Source organism: Hippichthys cyanospilos, chromosome 16, assembly GCF_059441005.1.
Source record: "Hippichthys cyanospilos isolate Australia breed blue-spotted pipefish chromosome 16, RoL_Hcya_1.0, whole genome shotgun sequence".
In the NCBI taxonomy this organism is placed as follows: domain Eukaryota; kingdom Metazoa; phylum Chordata; class Actinopteri; order Syngnathiformes; family Syngnathidae; genus Hippichthys; species Hippichthys cyanospilos.
The window spans coordinates 3045859-3065045 of record NC_142384.1 but is presented as its reverse complement, the minus strand read 5'-3'; the positions used below and the strand labels follow the sequence as shown (position 1 = coordinate 3065045).

Genomic DNA, 19187 nt, shown 5'->3' with positions numbered 1-19187 from the left:
TTTTGCAACATTAGTTTTAGCATTTGCGTCTACGCACGTGTACATTGCCCCACAATTGTCTCGTTTCCGCCCCCTATAACCACAACAGTATGTTATTCGATATACGATGAAGAAATGCGTCTGTCATGTCCCAGCTCACCTGGTTGCATCTTTTGGTCCTAAGCAGAGCTCTCCTGCGGCAATGAGAGGGCGGGGCTGATGGCCACGCACCTGCGGCTCATTCCTCATCAAGGGCTTTTTAAGGCCAGCAACCACAGGAGAGCACTGCCGGGTTATTCCTTTGCCAAGCTCCTCCATAGCACAGCGAATCCCCAGCATTCCCGTCTCGCGTTCCCCAGCTTTGTGAACAGTTTTGGTTTGTACTTTGTTCTCCTGTCTTACATCGTTCTCTTGTCTTTTAGTTGTACTTTGCAGTTGCTCTCCTGTGGTCCCCGCTCCCCCGATTGCCTCGCGCCCGCCTTTTTGGACTCCTTTCTACAGACACGTTTGTCTCGCCTTGTTTTGCACTTTGTAATTTTATTTGTACTTTGCCTTTATGCTCTTTTCCGTTCCACGCTTGACGTGCGCTTTTTGTTAAATAAAAAGAGAACTTGAGCATTCACCTGTGCGTCTGGCTGGGGTCCTCATCCACACGCGATTATTCCTGACAGCGTCAAAGAAATTCAACTTCATCATTTTAATTCCGCACTTGTATTTAATTGTGTGTGTGTGTGTGGAGGGTCAATTTATCCACAAGGTCGACCTTTACATGGAATAAATATGGTATTTCGCATTCAAATTGATGTTGTTCAAACTCAGTGACTTATTCGGTTATTAGTCGACTTGAAATTGAGGAAAAAAAAAACTGAACTTGTGAGAAATATGGTAATTTCTTTTCTGTTTCTCTTTCATGTGTAGTCTGCTGACATGCTACTCATTAAAAAAAAAAAGTTTACACACATGCTCCCAAATTATGGGAAAATGAAGTTGTAATTGTTTTGTTTAGTTTAGTTTTTTTTTTAAATGAAGCATATCATTAAATTTCCATGTTCATATTTTTTGAGCTGATTAATTTTGTAGACAGACCAATGCAAGTCATAGATTTACAGGGGAATATTTAACATACAGTATACTATTTCAGAAAAGCCATGTGTGCCAAAATTACTTTGTAATTATTGAAATGAAATATCTATATATGCAGTAACTTAAACCAATGAAGAAATGCTAAGTAAAAAGAATGTAGCAAAGTACCGGATCATCGTCTGCCAGGAGCTTAGTCAGCTCTGGCACTGCTCTTGTGGCAAGCTCGGCATCATCCTGGTAATTTATCAGGTGAACTATGGCTGTCTTTAGTAACTGCGAAGGCTCAGCAAGTCTTTGCACATTGCTCTGTTGTGTGGGATCTGCTTGGGCGGGTATGGCTGCCTCTCCCTCCACCAGCGTCTCCGGAAACATAGCTGCCCTGACTCGCTGGGCTCGCGTTAATGAGTACTGAGCATCTAAATCTGTGAAGGAAAATTGAGACAGAGAGAGTATGGTGACACTATCTATCTAGGAGAGAAATGCCCTGACGTAAAAAAGGTTGTTTTTTTTACATAATAGTTTTCTTGAAACTCACAATGGTACAATAATGATGATATAAATTCAAAGAAATGAGGAACAGTTTCCCGAGAACCAAGATTTATTGGGTTGCTTGACACCACAAAATGAATTTTAGGTGCAGTATTTTTGACCACTCAAATAAAGAACTTGACAGTTGAGTGCAGTTTGTGTCAGTGCAAGAGTATGATTAACTAACCCATCGATATGTTTTCTTCTACCAATTCATGGTCGCGTCACAGTAGCAGCTGCCTACTGGGGAAAACTCACAATTTTCTCTCCCCTCATATGTATGTTATAGTCGTGGGTCAATCAGTGCTTAAAAAAAGTTGTTTTAAAAAAAAATATTAATGTTTTCATGAACCGAGCAAATCTGTCTATGTTTTTGGCATAAGTCACAAGCGTCAAACTCAATGCCCGGGGGCCAGATCCGGCCCGCAAAATACTGATTTGAAGTTTCTGGCTTAAATACCAAACTTACTTACTTACTTCATTTCCTTACTTCCTTCCTTCCTTCCTCCCTTCCCCATATTCTTGTCACCCTTCCTTTTTTCACATTTCTTCATTCCTTCTTTCTCTTTACTCTTCTTCCTTCCTTCACATTCCTTCCTTCCTCTTTTCTCTCCATTCTTCACTGCTTCCTTCCTTCCCGCTCTCCCTCCCCCTTCCTCCCTTTCCTCCCTCCCTTCTTCAATTGTTCTCTTTCCTCCCTTCACTTCTTCCACCTTCTTTTGTCCCCCTTTCATTCCTTTGCATTCCTTCCTCCTTTATTTCTTTCTTCCTGCTTTTCTTCCTTTCCACCCTTCCGTCCTTCCTTTTAAAAAATTGGAAGGGAAAAAAAAAACTACCACTTTTTGTTCCCACGCTGTTCTGAACAGCTTTTACTAGATTCTTATCTCAAAATGTATGTAAGTGTGAGGAACACACTCAAAATGTATTGACTTCACGGCCGTCTGACAGAGAGTATAACTACTTCGTGGCCCATGATAAAAATGGGTTTGACACCCCTGGCGTAAGGCTTTAATTTCACACACACTCAAAATGTGATATTTTTTAAAAAGCTTTATGAATCAATTTGGACATGGACAAAGCTTTCTCCAGTGGCCACTGATTAAAGCGTCTCACATCTCACATGGAAACATTTTGTGCAGAAATAGACACAGTTTTCAGATAATCCTTTTAGGAAGAGGTTATTGAAGAGGGTAGTTTATTTAAAACGATATAAAACGGAAAAACAATGTTCACTAATACAGTACAACCAAATAATTCCTATCTTGCTTTCAAAGCAAAACACAGAAAAAACACCAGGCTGTCAGTACTTGAAAGAAGAGAGAAAGAAAGAGAGAAGTTATCCATGCATTTTTTTTTCTACAGCTGCTTATCCTCACTAGGGTCGCTGTCTATTCTCACTTTTATCATCTTTGAGCAGTAGGCGGGGGACACCCTAAATTGGCTGCCAGCCAATCGCAGAGCATTCAAGATTCAAGAGACTACATTCCATAATTGAGCCATAGATAAATAGCAATAAATAACAGACAATGGTGCTAATAATGTAGGGCAGACTATCATGTAGTGCAAAAAAAAAATAGTGCAACATATTGTAGGAGGCAGATTAGTTTGTGAGGGATTTGTTAAGAATCTGGACAGCTTGTGGGTAGAAGCTGTTTGCCAGTCTGGCAGCCCTGGCCCTCAGGCTCCTGTAGCGTCTGGCTGATGGCAGCATTTCAAACAGGTCGTTTTGTGGGTGTGTCCTGTCCCTGATGATGTAGCGTGTTCTCCACAGAACCCTGGTGTGGTAAATGTTCTGCAGTGATTGTAGGCTTGTAAGGCTGCTCTACAGGTACGCTGTGAGGTCTTGATCAGACGCTGGAGAGCCTTCCTGTCTTGTGCCATGCAGTTGCTGTACCATACTGTGATGGGGGTGGGGAGGACACTTTGGATTGTGTATCTGTCGAAGTTGTCAAGAGTCTTTGCTGACATGCCAAATTTCTTCAGTCTCCGCAGAAAATACAGTCTCTGTTGGGACTTCTTGATGATCTGTCAAGTGTTGTGGGACCAGGTAAGATCCTCGCGGATGTAGGTGCATAGAAATCTGAAGGCTTTCACCTGCTCCACCTCAGTCCCATCAATGAATAGTGGTTTGTGCGGCTCCACCTTCCGCTTTGGGTCTATGATCAGTTTTTTGGTTTTGTCCGTGTTGAGGTGGAGATTGTTGCTGCAACACCAGGCCACAAGGTCTGCCACCTATTTGCTGTATGCTGTCTCAGCCCCACCAGTGATAAGCTGACTGTTGTGTTGTCCGCATACTTACCGCATTTTCTGGACTGTAAGCTGCAACTTTACCACAATTTGAACCTGCAACTTGTAGACCAGTGCGGCACATCTGCAGTTCTTTACTCACCACCAGAGGGCAATCCACCGGTAAATAAAAGGAGACAGAAGAATATGCTAGCAAAGTAACGTACAGTATTTTATTTGGGTTTGAACTGTTATTTAAATGACCACTAGGAGGCACTCTCCACTAATAAACACAAAGGTGAGATAATAGAAGGCAATCGATGTACAGGTGGTAATTGTATTTGAGTTTGAATTGCCATTTAGCATTATCCATGTCATGGAAAACAAAAAAAAGAAAAGCATATGATGCCATCAACAAAAGTAATTGAGCTTCTGCATGTAGGTTTGGCATCAACGAGTCAATGGTGAGACATTGGAGGCAGCAGCAAGAACTTAGGCAATGTGAGAGAACGAAAAAATGCTTAGAGGACACCAAAGCAGATTGCCCAAACTAGAAAACATTCTTGAAGATTGGATTAATACACAAAGAGCACACGGCCGCGGAGTTTCCACTGTGCAGATTTGGCTGAAAGTGAAAGCAGTAGCAACCGCATAGCAGATTGAAGATTTCAGAGCTGGACCATCGTGGTGTTTCAAATTTTTGAAACAAAAAGGCTTGTCCATTGGGGCACGGACGACTGTGAAGTCAGGAGGGATTTGTTGACAAAAAGAGAAACTGTAAAACGTTTACAAATTCACTCAAACTCTAACCCTAACCCGTTGTGAAAGTTAACAAGAAAGGGTGGATGGAAGAGAGCCTGATGAAGGAATGGCTTATGGAGTGCTACGGCAAGCAAACGGGTGGATTTTTTCACAGAAAAAAAGCATTGCTCATCATGGACAGCATGAGGGCTCATATAATGGATTCGGTGAAACCAGCCATTAAGAAAACAAACACAATACAAGCTGTAATTCCTGGAGGCACAAAATATTTGCAGCCGCTGAACATAATTGTGAATCGTGCTTTTAAGTTTTAAAGGCTTGGATGACACATGGCAAGAAATCATTCACTAAGACTGGCTGTATGAGAAGAGCAACTTTTACTGAAGTCTGTGAGAGGATGCTGAAAGCGGGGAGTGATGTGAGTACGTCCACCATTACCAGTGGGTTTCGAAAGGCTGGACTGCTACTGCACGATGAAGGGGACAGCCCAAGCTCAGCAAGTAATGTACCTCAAGACGCAAGTGACATTGAGAACGGCGCTGACAGAGGGACTTATGCTGATGATGTTTTGTTGGAGTTGTTTAATTCAAACACTGAAGACGAGAACGTCAGTGGATTTAGTGACGAGGAAAATGATGGCACCAAATAAGTTTTGGAAGGCCTTCATTTTTTGCATCACTGTTATGTTTATGCTAGTTTTGTGTTGGTCCAGTATTTGGTCTACTAATTTGAAAAAATGTTGCTTAACTTGCAGGCATGTTCAATCTATGATGTACTTTGAGCACACAGTTGGGAAAAAAAGTGTTTTGAATAAAAACAAACCAAAAAACATCCATGTAACATCTATCTGTGCAAATATCTGATGTTAAACCATGCGGCTTATTCCGGAGTGGCTTATGCGTGACAAAAAATGATTTTTGGGGAGTGTTCAATACACCTACTATGCATGTTTTGGGGTTTGTGGGGGGGTAAGCCAGAATACCCGAAGGGAACCTACACAGACATAGGGAGAACATGCAAACTGTACACAGGAAGGCCGAAGACAGAATGAAACCTGGGTATTGTATTCTGTCTTTTCACATTCTCGGTTCTTTGGACTTTTGTTCATGTTTCTGTTCCCTTTCTGTCAGTGTCTTATCATAGTGATTGCGTACACATGTCCTTGTTAACCTGCTTCCTGTGTGTTGGCCAATCAGCTCCCTCTTCCAATTGTTTTCTATCCTAGTGCTCCTCCTAGCCTCCTTAGTTTTGAGTGTATTTAGTTTTGTGTTTCTTTTCTGTGCTTGTCGGGTCATTGTCTAATTGTTTCTGTCGAAGTGTCGCTGTTGTTGATGTTGTTCTCCTGTTTCTATTGTCTTAGTCTCCAAGAATTTTATTCCAGTTTTCCTTCAAGTCTCTTCCAATATTTCTATAGTGAGTTTACTTCTGCGTTTTTTGTTTGTTAACTTGTATGCCTTTTTGTCCTCGTTTATTTTTACCCACTTCTTATTAAATTATTCATTTTTTTGTAAACACTTTGCCTCCCTACATTTGTGCCCTCATCTGCCACCATTTCACTCCACTATGCCGAAAAGCATGCCACTGGGACCTCTGAACTGTGAAGCGGACGTACTAACCAGTCTTCCACTGTGCCCTCCTTGTACACAATACACAGTAATTCTGGGATTTACAGGTAAAGGCCTAAAAACCACTGGAAATAACTATTTCCACATTTGTATATGTAAATACATAAATAAAAGCTGGGTGATTCAGCCTAAAAATAAAATTTCCCCCTTCCTTCTTTTCAAAGAAAAACGTCGAAAAACGTCAAAATGACGTATTTCTTTTTAGCTTGTTTGTTTAGCAATTAACATAAAGATGTCCCTTAGACTTAAAGTGCATAACTCCCGCCTTGCATAAAACTGTACTGTAGTAAAACATAAGAGATTTATGAAATGCAAATTTGAAACTTTTTAACTTTGTTATTGTTTTTTTAACTATGTGGAGAATGGACCCAGGACACATTGGAGGTACTAAGTTCTCTTGGTTGGCCTGGGAACGCCTGGAGGAGAAGCTGGATGAAGTGGCTGGGGAGAGGGAAGTCTGGGCTCTGCTGCTGAGGCTGCAGTGCCCGTGATCCGACCTAGGATAAGCGGAAGATAATGGATGGATGGATAATATGCTGCCAATTTTGTTTCATCCCAGCTGTACAATGACAAATATATTTGTGTGCTTAATAAAATGCATTGCGCAATGCTTATTTGCAAAATAGGTGAACAGCCAAAGTGTTGCCGTGTTTCATCATTGTAGACTTTTTTTTTTTTTAATATCATATCATAATATGTGTTTAATAACACATGGTTTGGCCTCAGAAATACTTTGTCTTACTGCTAGTGTAGTGGACCGTCTGCTGGCCTAAAATAACCTGATAACTATAATAAACTATAATAATTATAATATCTATAATAAAAGTAAATTTCATTTCAGATTTATTTTTACTAAATATACATATTTTATATATATAAAATTATTTTGTTCTTTTATGTCATACCTTTTGGTTAGGCTGCTTCCAGTATTGTAGTTTTAGGTTAGATTTTTTAGCCAATAAGAACTAAGCTAACTTGTGTCGCCAGGCTGTATGAAATCTGCTTGCAGACAGACCCATTTGAGGGCATTCGCAAACTTGTGGGCTTCTGTGCAGTGTGCAAAGACATATGTGAACGGTATATATAGTTAATAGACTGTGACAATAGCCAATCTAGTCATAAGGTGGCTATCTAGAAGCCTCACGTTGAACGTGACGTGATTGGATGCTCACTGCAGTGAGGCGGTGCTATGTTGATCAACCATGATGAACGTTGAAAGTTGTTAAATTTATTTATTAAAAAAAACAAAACAAAAGCATTTTGCTCAGACAAGCTAGACCGTGTTGCTTGGCAGATCTGCATTAAAGGCGTGACATACAGCGAAGCCAGACCCGCGGACATTTAGCAGAAAAATCAAATCTACATGCTTTTTCTAAACCCACAATGCCTGAAGAAGAGGGAAATGGAAATTGGACAGATGTGACTTTCAGTATTGGCGTCCATGTCAATAGAAGAGCATTTATTATTGGAAATTAAACTACAACTCTGGAAGGAGCGTACCCAAATGGATCTAATATGACAAGAAAAGAACAGATAATGGAGAATAATTTTATACATAATATACGCATACAGTATATTTAGTAAAAATAAACCTAAAATGAAATTCACTTTTATGGTAGTTATTATAATTATTATAGTTATGATAATGTCAGATTATGTTAGGCCAGTTGAGAAGGCCTTGCGGGCTTACTCAGAAGCACACGTACGCATTACTGGGCTAAACAGGCTATTTTACGGAGCATTTAAACATCAATAAACCCGCATCAGCAATTGAAAGTTATCATTATACGTGATAATGCCAGAACTTAAAATACCTAACAATAATTTTAAATTATTTGTAGATGGATAGAAGGATGTCCACAAAGTTTTATGAAGTCCACCAAGTGCCATGTCTGTGCAGCATGTTGGCGACGGATGTGGGAAGGTGGATCCAAAATGCAGAGAGGCAGGATGAGATGGGCTCAATAAAACAATTTGTTACTCAGAGAAGCTGGGTGAAACACAAAACACTAGAGCTACACGAGAGCTGGAACAAGCTCATGACAGGTGACACAAATTACACTAATGACAGACGCCAGGGAAAAACAACACGAACCCAAAAGCAAAATAAGTTAAACTCCACAAAATAAAGCCACAACAGGAAAAAAAAACCCAGGCAGAACGTGATACCAAAAGCAGGCAAGCTTTAACAAGATTGTACGCTAAATTACAAATCACACTTTAATATAAGAATCTCATTTTATTTCTTTACCACTTATTGAATGTGAACAAAATAGAATTAAAATCCATTCTTCTTTCTTTCCTCAGAAAGACTTCAATGACTGGCGTGAAAAGTTTCTGCGTTTCATTGCCAATAATGAATCATTTTGTATTGACATGGAAGCCAATGCTGAAAGTCGCGTCGGTCCAATTTCTGTTTTGTTCTTCTTCAGCCATTGTGGGTTAAAAAAAAAGGGCGAGTAGATATGAATTTTCTGCTAAATGACCACAGGTTTGGCTTTGGTGTACGCTATGCCTCGTGATTGCCGTTAGCTCAATTCAACATGTTTTTTATTTATTTATGTATTTTTTCCAATAACTTTATTTAACTACTTCCAACGTTAAACTGCATTCTCCATTCCTCCTCTTGAATATTGGCCCATCGTTCACAGGCAAAGGCCTCAAGATGGGTCAGGTTGGTGGTTTTCCGAGCCATCCTTCTCATCTTCAAGTTTCACTTCACTTTTTGATCAGATTCAGATCAGGACTCTGATTTGACCATTTTAAGACATTCACATCATGGTCCTTGTTCATTTCTTCACTACCTTGGCCGTTTGTTTGTCCTTCTGGCAAATCCAGTTGTGGCTGAAATGGAGTTTCTCAGCAGACTCCTTCAGGTTTTCGTGAAGGATTCCGACGTAATCCTCCTTTTATAATTTCCTCAACCTTAACAAGGTTTCCTGTACCACCGGAGGAGAAGCGTTCCCATAAAACTATGTTTTCACTCCCATGCCTGATAGTAGGGATGGTGTTTTTTGGCTCATAAGCATCTCCTTTTTTCTCCAGACTTACTAAGCATTCATAGGCCGAAGTAACTAACATTGCCTCCCCAGACAACAGGTTGGTTGACCAAAATCTTGAGTCATGCTGGCGGTGACCTCTGGCAAAAGCCAGTCTTTCTCGGCCACTCAATGCTTGACCTTGAGACAGTCGTCCATGCCTGTGTAAGTGATTCTATTAGGGCCTTAGTTGGTGTCTGAGGGTTGATGTTAACCTTTCAGCATACTTTCCTGGCAACTTTGAGTGAAACCTTACAATTCTTGCCATGCCCACCGAGAATTTTAACAGTGTTGAACCTCATGTGGTTGTGTATGATGCTCTTGGACGGTTGCCACAGGGATACCAAACCACCTGAAAATGGTCTAGTAACCCTTTCCCTTGCTGTGGGCGCATACAAGATTCTAACACAGGTCCTCCCACAGGTATTTTTTGTTGTCGTTTTGTTTTTTAAACATTTGTTTTAAAACATGCTTTTATTCACTTGGTGACATCTTGAAATAGCATTTAGCATCAAAATGTACACATTTGGGACATTTTTTTTTAGATATTGGCAGGGGTATGAATAATTTTGAAAATGACATTTTCTGGAAATCTATCAATAATATGACATTGAAATTAAGTGTCTTGAATAATGTATTGCTTTCATTCATTTGTTTGTTGGTCCCATATGACTCGCGAAGAAACAAAGAAAAAACAATTACTTTTGTCACAAACACAAAAAAAAAAACTTAAAGGGTATGAATACTTTTGAGAACAAGCGTATATATAACGCCTAATGGTTTACCGGCCCACTTGTATTAGATTTTCCTTCATGTGCCCCCTGAAATAAAATTAGCTTGATGCCCTGTTCTCTTGTGTAAGAGAAACAGATTAATAGATGAAAGACTTAACTTTGGCGTTTGCAAGTGCTGCAGTTCAAAGCTAATAAATGCTTGAATATCACTGAAATCTCAATATCCCCTTTACGGCATTGATGAAAAATAGATGGAACAAGCATAAAATAGGCCTCACCTGTCGGACTTTCTTGTTCAGCAGCTGCCCCCGCTCCAGTGCTAGTTATTGCAGATGCAGTAGTAGCACTAATTGTACTGCTTGTGTACTTCTTGCTGCTACTGCATCCAGTACTGCTGTCATCATCCCGCACAGTGGTGGCAGCTGATTGAATGCCAGAGTCCGAAGCGTAGTAGGTCTGTTGCCATTCAGCCACTTTCACCACACTGTCTGCCTCATTCACTGCAGAAAGAAAACTTTGTCAGATATGAGAACCTAATCATGTTGTTATCGACAAAAAAAAAAAGAGAAAATTGTAATAAAGAACATTTTTTAAAACTGTCTTTGATCTGGAGGCCAACTCACACAATTTATACACGTTATTTTTGTTATACTTCACAGATTTTCAATGAGTCCTTAACCTGTGACTGAGCATGCATACTTTAGAATGTAAATCAGTATGAAAGAGCTTACAAAATGCAGTTGAGATTTGCGGTTAGCTTGTATTTAAAAAAGCCCCAACCACACTTTAATACCACATTCAACCAAAATGACATGTTCAAAGTAGTGATGCCCATCTATCATTGTCTTTTTTTGATATCATCACAATACTACATGTCATTTGTTGTTGAGCTCGAGACACTGGGATACCAAATTAACATTCGTTTTTCAACTATTTTTCATCTCTCTGGGAACCAGAGCTGTCCCACAGGGTTCTATTCTCGGTCCAACACTTTTCACTTTACAATATTATCCATGCTATTGGCAACTCTTTCTTTCTTTGTCTGCAACTATGTTTTTTCCTCATCCCTCATTTCTTTCGATCTTGAGACAAGATTTTTTTAACATTCAAAATGCTCTGCCTAGTCTACAGCCAAACTAAATGTATGACTCCAGAAACCTCACAAAATTGAGAAATCATGCAATCCGTCCCTGTTCTACTGTACAATTCATTGCTTGCTACAAATACTTTGGAATCTGTCTTGAATTTGGTCTTGAAGTTAAAAGCAAACGTGGTTTTCACCTATTTAACTGTCCTCCCAAATTCAGATTACATTAAGATTAGATTTTGAATAACTGCTCTGCTAGCAGTCATTCTAATGCCATTGTTTAAAAAACGTTTTGAAGGATGTGTTTTTAACCTGCAATGAACCTCTTGTGTTGGTTGCACTCTGGCAAATTCAGCTATACTTGAATTTACAATTAAATATAAATCACTGCAGTGATGCCTCTGAAGTGACATGAGGGGCGGCAAGCCTTTTTTATCAAGTTGGAAGATTTGAACAAAAAGGCACGCATTAAATCGCAACAGTGAATCAACACTGATATGCGCCTACTAAATTGCATACATGGCATCCTGTGCAAGGATTGTGGGACAAAGTAAGACAAAGTGATCATAGTGGTCTGTGAGCACTGGGAAATTGACAGCACAATGAGTTTTCCATGCCAAGACTTTGAAAAGAAAGAGCAAGGAGACCGAGGAATTTGGTGTATCTGGTGGAGTAGGGGTTGTTCAATGCGTCTGTATTGATCAGTCACAAAAGTAGTACTCATGGACCACATGACCTTGCATTACACCTCAAAGATAAAACTGTTGCTATTTTGATATCATCATTATTTAATTTTATCGAAGGTGGGTAACTTACATTTTTTTTGCTGGTCCGATATTCTTCAGAGCCTCGCCCCCTCTCTGTCATTGTCAGTCCGTCATTTTTTCAAGCCAGACCAAATAGTAATCGGCAGTCCCTCAGTGTATTTTTGCATAACCTTCCGCCACCAAACACGGGCGATGTCTTCACATTGTTTTCTGGATTTGTCATTCATCAGGCGCTGGTCTATGTACTTCCATCTGCACTCATCCTAAATATTTTTTTCTGTTTTGTACTTAAAGTTAACGCCATGTCATGGATTTATGCTGCATTCACACCGAACGCGATGGCGCGTCAGGCGACGCGATGGACGTGTACGGAGCGACGCAAGACGCTGGTCGACGTGGCGCGACGCAGCGCATATTTTTGCCTGTCGCACGAAGTTAAAAAAAATTAACTTCTATTGCGTGTTGCGTTGTGACAGCCAATCAACTTTGGGTGGTTCAACGTCTCACACAGGGGGCAGGAATGAACCATGGCACCCGCTTTGCGGTCACCGGGAGCTATCCAACACGGCTAGCTGAGCTTTCAATACAAAAATGGAGCCAAGCAAGAGCACTCACCTGGCTTGTAGAATGGTGGAAAGGAGAATTTGGGACAACTGGTATGTGCAGCGTTTGCTTCCTTTTTTAACAGCTGTGCCAAGATAATGATAGTGCAGCACTGACAGCAGAGTATTTAGCACGGTATCGACCCCCCCCCCCCCCCCACACACACACACACACACACACACACACACGCACACACATTTCCTGGAATTACACTCGGGACCACACCCCACTATGAGTGAAGCTGGTTTGAGTTATTTTTCCTCATTAGATACAAAAAGGAAAAAAAAAAACTTTACTTTTGTACTATTATGATTTCATGGAGTGTGTGTAGTGAGAATAGAGTGTTCCCTCATCACATCACGCTTCACTTTTTGCTGCTTCCAGTGCTTCGTATTCTTGTTTTGAAGAGACTGTCACCTGACAGCATGTACAAAGAGAGCTGAGCCTGGCCCTTTAAGAAAACATGCATTGCATGGTGGTGATGGGCGGGCGGAATGGCGGAGTAGTGCTGGGGACTACAGGTAGCGTTACTGCGGAGAGATAGGTTGCAACGCTTGCCACGATCTGATGCACTGAATGTTGTTTAAAAAAAACACATTTTGTGCCCAAAAGAGACACATGCCTCTCCAGCCTTTATACTACTGTTGGGAGATCATTGGGAATGGGAAAGTAAGGTAGGCAAGGTTTTATGGGACACATTTCATACATTTTATTTACTTGCAATGTTGTTTAGGGGAAAAATCCTAATTTGCAAAGTTCACTTATCGCTGGAGTTTTATGGTCCTATTAAGCATGAAAAATTAGTAAACACTCAATTGATACCTGCCATGCAGATATCAGCCATAAGACAGTGTCAACTGTATTTTTTTTCCACTTAGTTGCTTAATACACACTCTTAGGTTCCTGGATAGTTATTCAAAATAATGAAAAGCATTTTTTATATTTTGCATTATTCATCTTAATATGAGAATATCCCTGTAGAAATGTATCTGTTGCACAACTGCAGTACAAATGCTGACCTGGGCAATTGTATATTATGTATGCAATTAATTTAGAACATGAATAACATTACTGTGTCACCCAACAGTCACACTTAATACACTGTAAGTGTTAAATCCAGAAGGCCTTCACACTTAGCTACAGACCCTAAAGTGACTCCTCAGTTACAACATGTAAATTATATTACCATTTTGCTATTCTGGCTCCAGATTGCACCCATAATGTGTGAGTGTACAAGTAAATTTTTTATGTTGTCATATTACTGCAAGTGGCTCAATCTGGCAGGAATCTATTTAGCAAGCAGCTTACTTCCACAGAGGCCAGTTGTATCAGACAGCCATGATTAGACACTCTTGTGGCACCAGGCTGCACTGAGCAGATTGAGAGAGGAGAGAAAATAGTGTGGTCCAAAATTATCTTTTGCATTTTCTTAACCAAAATTATATATCTGTGAATAATAATACAGATATACAGTATAAAACATGACGAATGGCAGAAGGCAAATTAGGAAGATTTAATAACATTAAAAAGCAAACAGTCAACTGATTTATTTATGAAATAATTTGGAGAAGAAAAGTCCTCTTTAATTTAACGAGAAGGTGTTACGTCCTGGCATGGTGTGAGGAGGTGTGCAAGAAGGGAGACCCAAAAGTGCAGGAAGCACTTGTAGCTCAAACAAAGATGGTTTAATGAAAACTGAGGCAGGATCAATGGGAACAAAAACGGATTGGCTGAGACACGGGGGCTGGAACATGCGGAAGAGAGAAGAGACAAATCACATTAACGAGGATAAATGTTGCCTTTCACATGCAAAATGTTTATTATAAAAGTAGCCCAAAGGTGGTTATTATCAATGTTGTTGTTTTTTTTTTTTTAAGTTACTGATACTTCTATACTTAGTTTAGGCTAATTAAGTTCATGAACTATGGAGCAGTTTTGTTTGTTTGTTGCAATGCTTTTAATTGATCAGTCTAATCACATAAAACAGGGTGTACAGTCATTGTTTTGCTTGAACCTAGCCTCCATTTTGTATACTCCCATGGTTGCGTAGGTAGGTGTACATGTAGGTAGGTGCACATTCATTGTTAGTATGTTTTGTAATACATATGTCACTTCTAGGACATTGTCCAACACAATTCAGTTAAGGTTTTAATTACACATTTTGAGTGTTTTCTAAACGAAGTTTGTGGCATCGCAAATGTAGTTACTGTACGCTATGCACCAATATGGCTACTAGAAGAACCGTTATAAAAGGTAAGTTACGCCATGGATATAATGCACAATATTACATACGTTCCACACAATACTCAATGCTAAGCAACAATCTCGAGAAGGAGGAGATTTTGAGACACATAGGCCTCGAGAAGCCTCAAATGTTCACCTCTAGTGTGTCAACACACTATGAAAAAGCCATGAAATTTCTAATCACAGAGCTTCTGTGACATCATAGCTCCGGAAATACCCAAAGACACAAGGGCGCGCAATTCAAACTGCAGAGAAAAAAATTATAATTATATTTAATGATTATACTGCTGTATATGTACAATCTCGAGCAGGGGTCCCCAAACTTCACACCATGGCCTGCTCAACGCTTGAGATTTTTACTGTGGCGAATATAAGGTGCACACAAAATATGAGCTCACCTTTAATGATACGCCAAACATACGCTGTTAGTGTCTGTTTCTTCAATATCAAACTTCGCTATAACTCACTTACACAATTATATCTTATAAAAATGTGCACAAATTATTTTGATGAAATCAATTACAACTGAATTCCAAATGCAATTCATTTCAATACAAAATATTAATTAGATGCAAATGAGTACTCATCAATGCAAAACCTTTGAATCTGCAAACATATACCAGAGGGAAATACCTGGCTCAAATTAAACTGCTAACGAGCTGAATGCATACAAGACAGCACTATACAAAATGCTCAAGATAAAAAGTAACGTTAGCTAGCAACAGTCACAAGCTGTTGGTTCAGCAAACAAACTAATTTGGGGCACGTTAGCATAAATGATAACATTCTTACAAAGAAAGTGCAACTTACAGGCACCAGATTTCACAGAGAGACAGAACAATGTGTGTGTCACCGACAGTGACTGCTCTCAATTGAAGCCACACTGTCCACCCGCACGACAAAATGTAATAAACAGAGGCCAGAGGCGGTGCCAAAAAACAAAGCACTGATGTAAAAGCACAACTCCTAAAGGATAAACCAAATCAGTTCCAAAACATTTTTTCGGGTGCAGCCCATACGGCCTGATACCAGTTGATCCGCAGACCAGCGTTTGGGGACCTCTGATCTAGCATGTTCCTTTGGTACTTTGTACTTCATCTTTTGTGCCCTCAGAGCTTCAGATTATTTATTTTTTATTTTTTATTTTTATTGCAGAGAGACACGCTGTGAACGTTTCCTGCGTGCCAAACAGACGAGTTCACTATAATCACACATACCGCTGGCAATCTTCCGACGTCAACCTACAGTACAATGGAGCTCACAGCTGACCAAACATGAGAACAGGGATGCATATATCTACTCTTGTATATAAAGCAAATTGCGATTGGACTTATTGCCAGCTAATCATAGGGTAATACAATATGGTATTTAGTTTTATGAAAACTAATGCAGACATTGTTTCCTACAAAAAATTCCTGCATGTTCATTTAGTCTTCATTAAAAGGTATTTAATAAACATTCAATAAGTATAAAGTACATTTAAGTACAATTGAGAAGACACTATTAATTGCAGTTTTGATTCGAGCTTTATCTCCAAAGTCCAATAAGTACAAAAGACAAAATTCTGGGCCTTTTTCTGACATGAAGGACCAATCTTTGAACAGATCGGAACGAAAAAAGGCACTTCTAGACAATCCAGCGCAAGATTATATAGTTACATCTTGTCAATAACTATTTCCCTATTGTTGAGTAGAATACAAAAAGAAACTTGATACAATGTAATCTGGCTTGTTTCCACCATTCAAGGGGACTCCATCTTCAACTCCCCTCGTGTGTCTGACAGATCAATCTTCCTAGAATTGTGTCGAATTGTGCCGAATAGATAATAGATAATAGATATATTTGGGAAATTACGGTATGTTCTTTAGGTTTTTGGGCACATTTTTTTGGAACTAAAAAAAAGCCTTTTTGCCCAACACCCCTCGGTCTATAAGTAAACTACAATTCCCAAACAATTATTCCAACCTGGGTAAGTCAGATGTTTTGATGGCTGTCATCAAACCAGCTGATCCACAATAACAAAAAAGAGCCTTAAGACAGTGAACATTTCATATAAAATGTCAGGCTAAAACACATGATATGTTCACTATAGTGGGGACTGCTGGTCAATCAAAGAGGAGAAGCTCATTTTCTTTTCCTTCTCTCCATACCAGATGGTCAACAACACCAGGTGACTACTTGTGAAGCAGCTACACATAGCCCCACTGCTTGATTCTTTCCCAAAGCAGATGGTGAAGGTGACTTACAAGCACGCACCTGGTCTAACTGAAGTGATTTTGACACAAACGACTCAAACATGAACTAAACTATGATGCAACATTAAGAATATACGATGTATTTATGTGAAATAGATATTGTAGCTATGGAAAGGGTCTATTCACATGCTACAATCTACTGCATTTCATCAAGATCAATTGAGAAAAAGTGGTTCAGTGGAACATTAACTTTAAACTTCTGCTAAGGTGCTGAGTCATGCATATGGATTGAAATTACATTGTCTAATGTATTTTACTTGTAAATTTACCACCAAGTTTTACAGATACCATACTTCTCAGAGTACAAGTCAACCTTGCTTATAAGTGAAAAAACGTGATCAGGGATAGGGTCTACTCTTCTAATCCTCAGTCAATCAGTCTAATCCTGACTTTAGAGGTTACATAGATCATGATTGTCCAATTAAAACATATGGTGTGTATTATTAAAATGAGGGAAATAAGGTAGTTTTACATCGTATATTAATAACATACTGTGGCGGTTATGGGGCGGGGGGCTGGTGTTACAAGACAGTGAGACAAAACTGCAAGGAAATGTACGTGTGCACGTAGACGCAAATGCTGAAACTTATGTTGAAACAATAAAATGACATGCTAAATAGCTCCTCCATTGAACCTCATGACGTATCTTCCTCTTCGTGATTCATTCAAACATCCTCATTACTCTTCCACAATTAGTCATCTTTGGACCCGTCCAACTTGTTTGAAGTTGAGGTCTTTGCAAATGATTTGCTGATCATCTTACTTGGCATACTTTCCCAAGCTTTCTTTACCTAAGTGACGGGTGTTGTGAGATCAGAGCAAGGACGGATGCTCTTTACTGTTTCTCCCCCCATCTGCCAACATCCATGCCGGCTTCAAGCACACGAAGAAGCAATTAGGAGGCGCTGGAAGTGCTTTTTTGCAATATCTGTACAAACATGCTAAAACGTATGCATACTATATTGAAAGAGGTATACATAACAATTTTAAGACTTGCAAGTTATATTACAGTGACCCCCAGGTCATGGCATCCCTGGCTTACCTTTTTTTTCATGTTACAATGTGGAATTTTTTTTACCCCATTAACATTAACAACTGTCATGACCTGTGGGGTTGGTTGTGTTTTGTTATTTTGTCTCCCTCTTGAGGCGTTTTTGGGTAATTGCTCTTACTTTCTGTTGGTGTCAAACTACCTCCGCTGCAACGCGTCACTACAATGCTGGTCTGCTATTGGTCAGCATCTCGACTCCCAAAGATAATGTTCTAATATTGGTCAGCATGATGAGGTCACGAAGATGCTGGTTTGAAATTGGTCGGCACATGGAGTCACAAAGGTGGCTGGTCTAAAGACTTGATCTCGTGTGTGAGTGCTTTCAAATATCGCATTTATTATGCATTATAGTATTTAATTCAAATTTGAATTGGTTATCCACGAGTCCCAAAATTGCTACTGATGTTAAAGACAGTAGTAAGAAGATGATTTATATGGAAACGAAGCTGGAGATAATCAAGAAATATGAAACCAGCCTAGCCTAGGCTACACTTACAAGGGAATGTGGTCATAATAAGCGCCATTCAATGGTATATAAATCCTTTATATATTTTTTATTTATGGTATGCATGTATATCATATATATGTAGCACTTACTAAACTATTTTGATAACATAGGTTTAACATAGGTTTGGATTGCCCGCCAAACCGCGAATTCGCGTTACGATCCCAACCGCGGAACAGGTTACTCTCGTAAACCGGGGTCCCACTGTATTACTTATTTTGCATTCTAATTAATGCTATTCAAAAGAGTGCCTGAGGAAAATATGATCTGTTTTGAGTTATGCCCTCCTAATATGTGGGTTGAAAATGAGGGAAGAAAAAAACTTAGACTTATACTCAGTGATATACTGTCATTTTGTTATGAATTTTATTGCAAGTCCCATAAAGGATTCCAAAATAGGTCACCCAAACATTTCCATTTATTTTTTGCCAGCCTTATTTCTTTGTCTCACCTAGTCTTTTCGGGGTAGTCCTGAGCTGCAGCTTTGATGCTTAGTTGCACCGTGAACAGATCAGCATTTTTTTATTTATTTATTTATTTTCTCAACTGCTAGCAGAGGCTTTCAAGATGTTGGAGCCATGCTGAGACAAGGAGCGATAGGATTTCACTCCCTAGGGCCCTCAGATGTTGTGCCTCAGTGACTAGCTTATTTAGGGTATGGTTTTCACCGCAGGCTGGCTGGAGTGATGCCTGATTGGTA

The 19187-nt window shown here is 39.6% G+C and overlaps 1 protein-coding gene across 3 annotated transcripts in view; it reads right to left on the bottom strand.

The window, feature by feature from the left end:
- Positions 1-19187, bottom strand: part of LOC148410179 (junction plakoglobin a-like) — a 140005-nt gene that overhangs the window by 36356 nt on the left and 84462 nt on the right. For all 3 annotated transcript variants that reach the window (XM_088437950.1, XM_088437952.1, XM_088437951.1), the window contains exons 3-4: positions 10254-10475; positions 1231-1484 (exon numbers count right to left, since the gene is read on the bottom strand). In XM_088437950.1, the coding sequence (XP_088294076.1) occupies positions 1231-1484; positions 10254-10475 (476 nt within the window). The remainder of the gene's footprint in view (positions 1-1230; positions 1485-10253; positions 10476-19187) is intronic.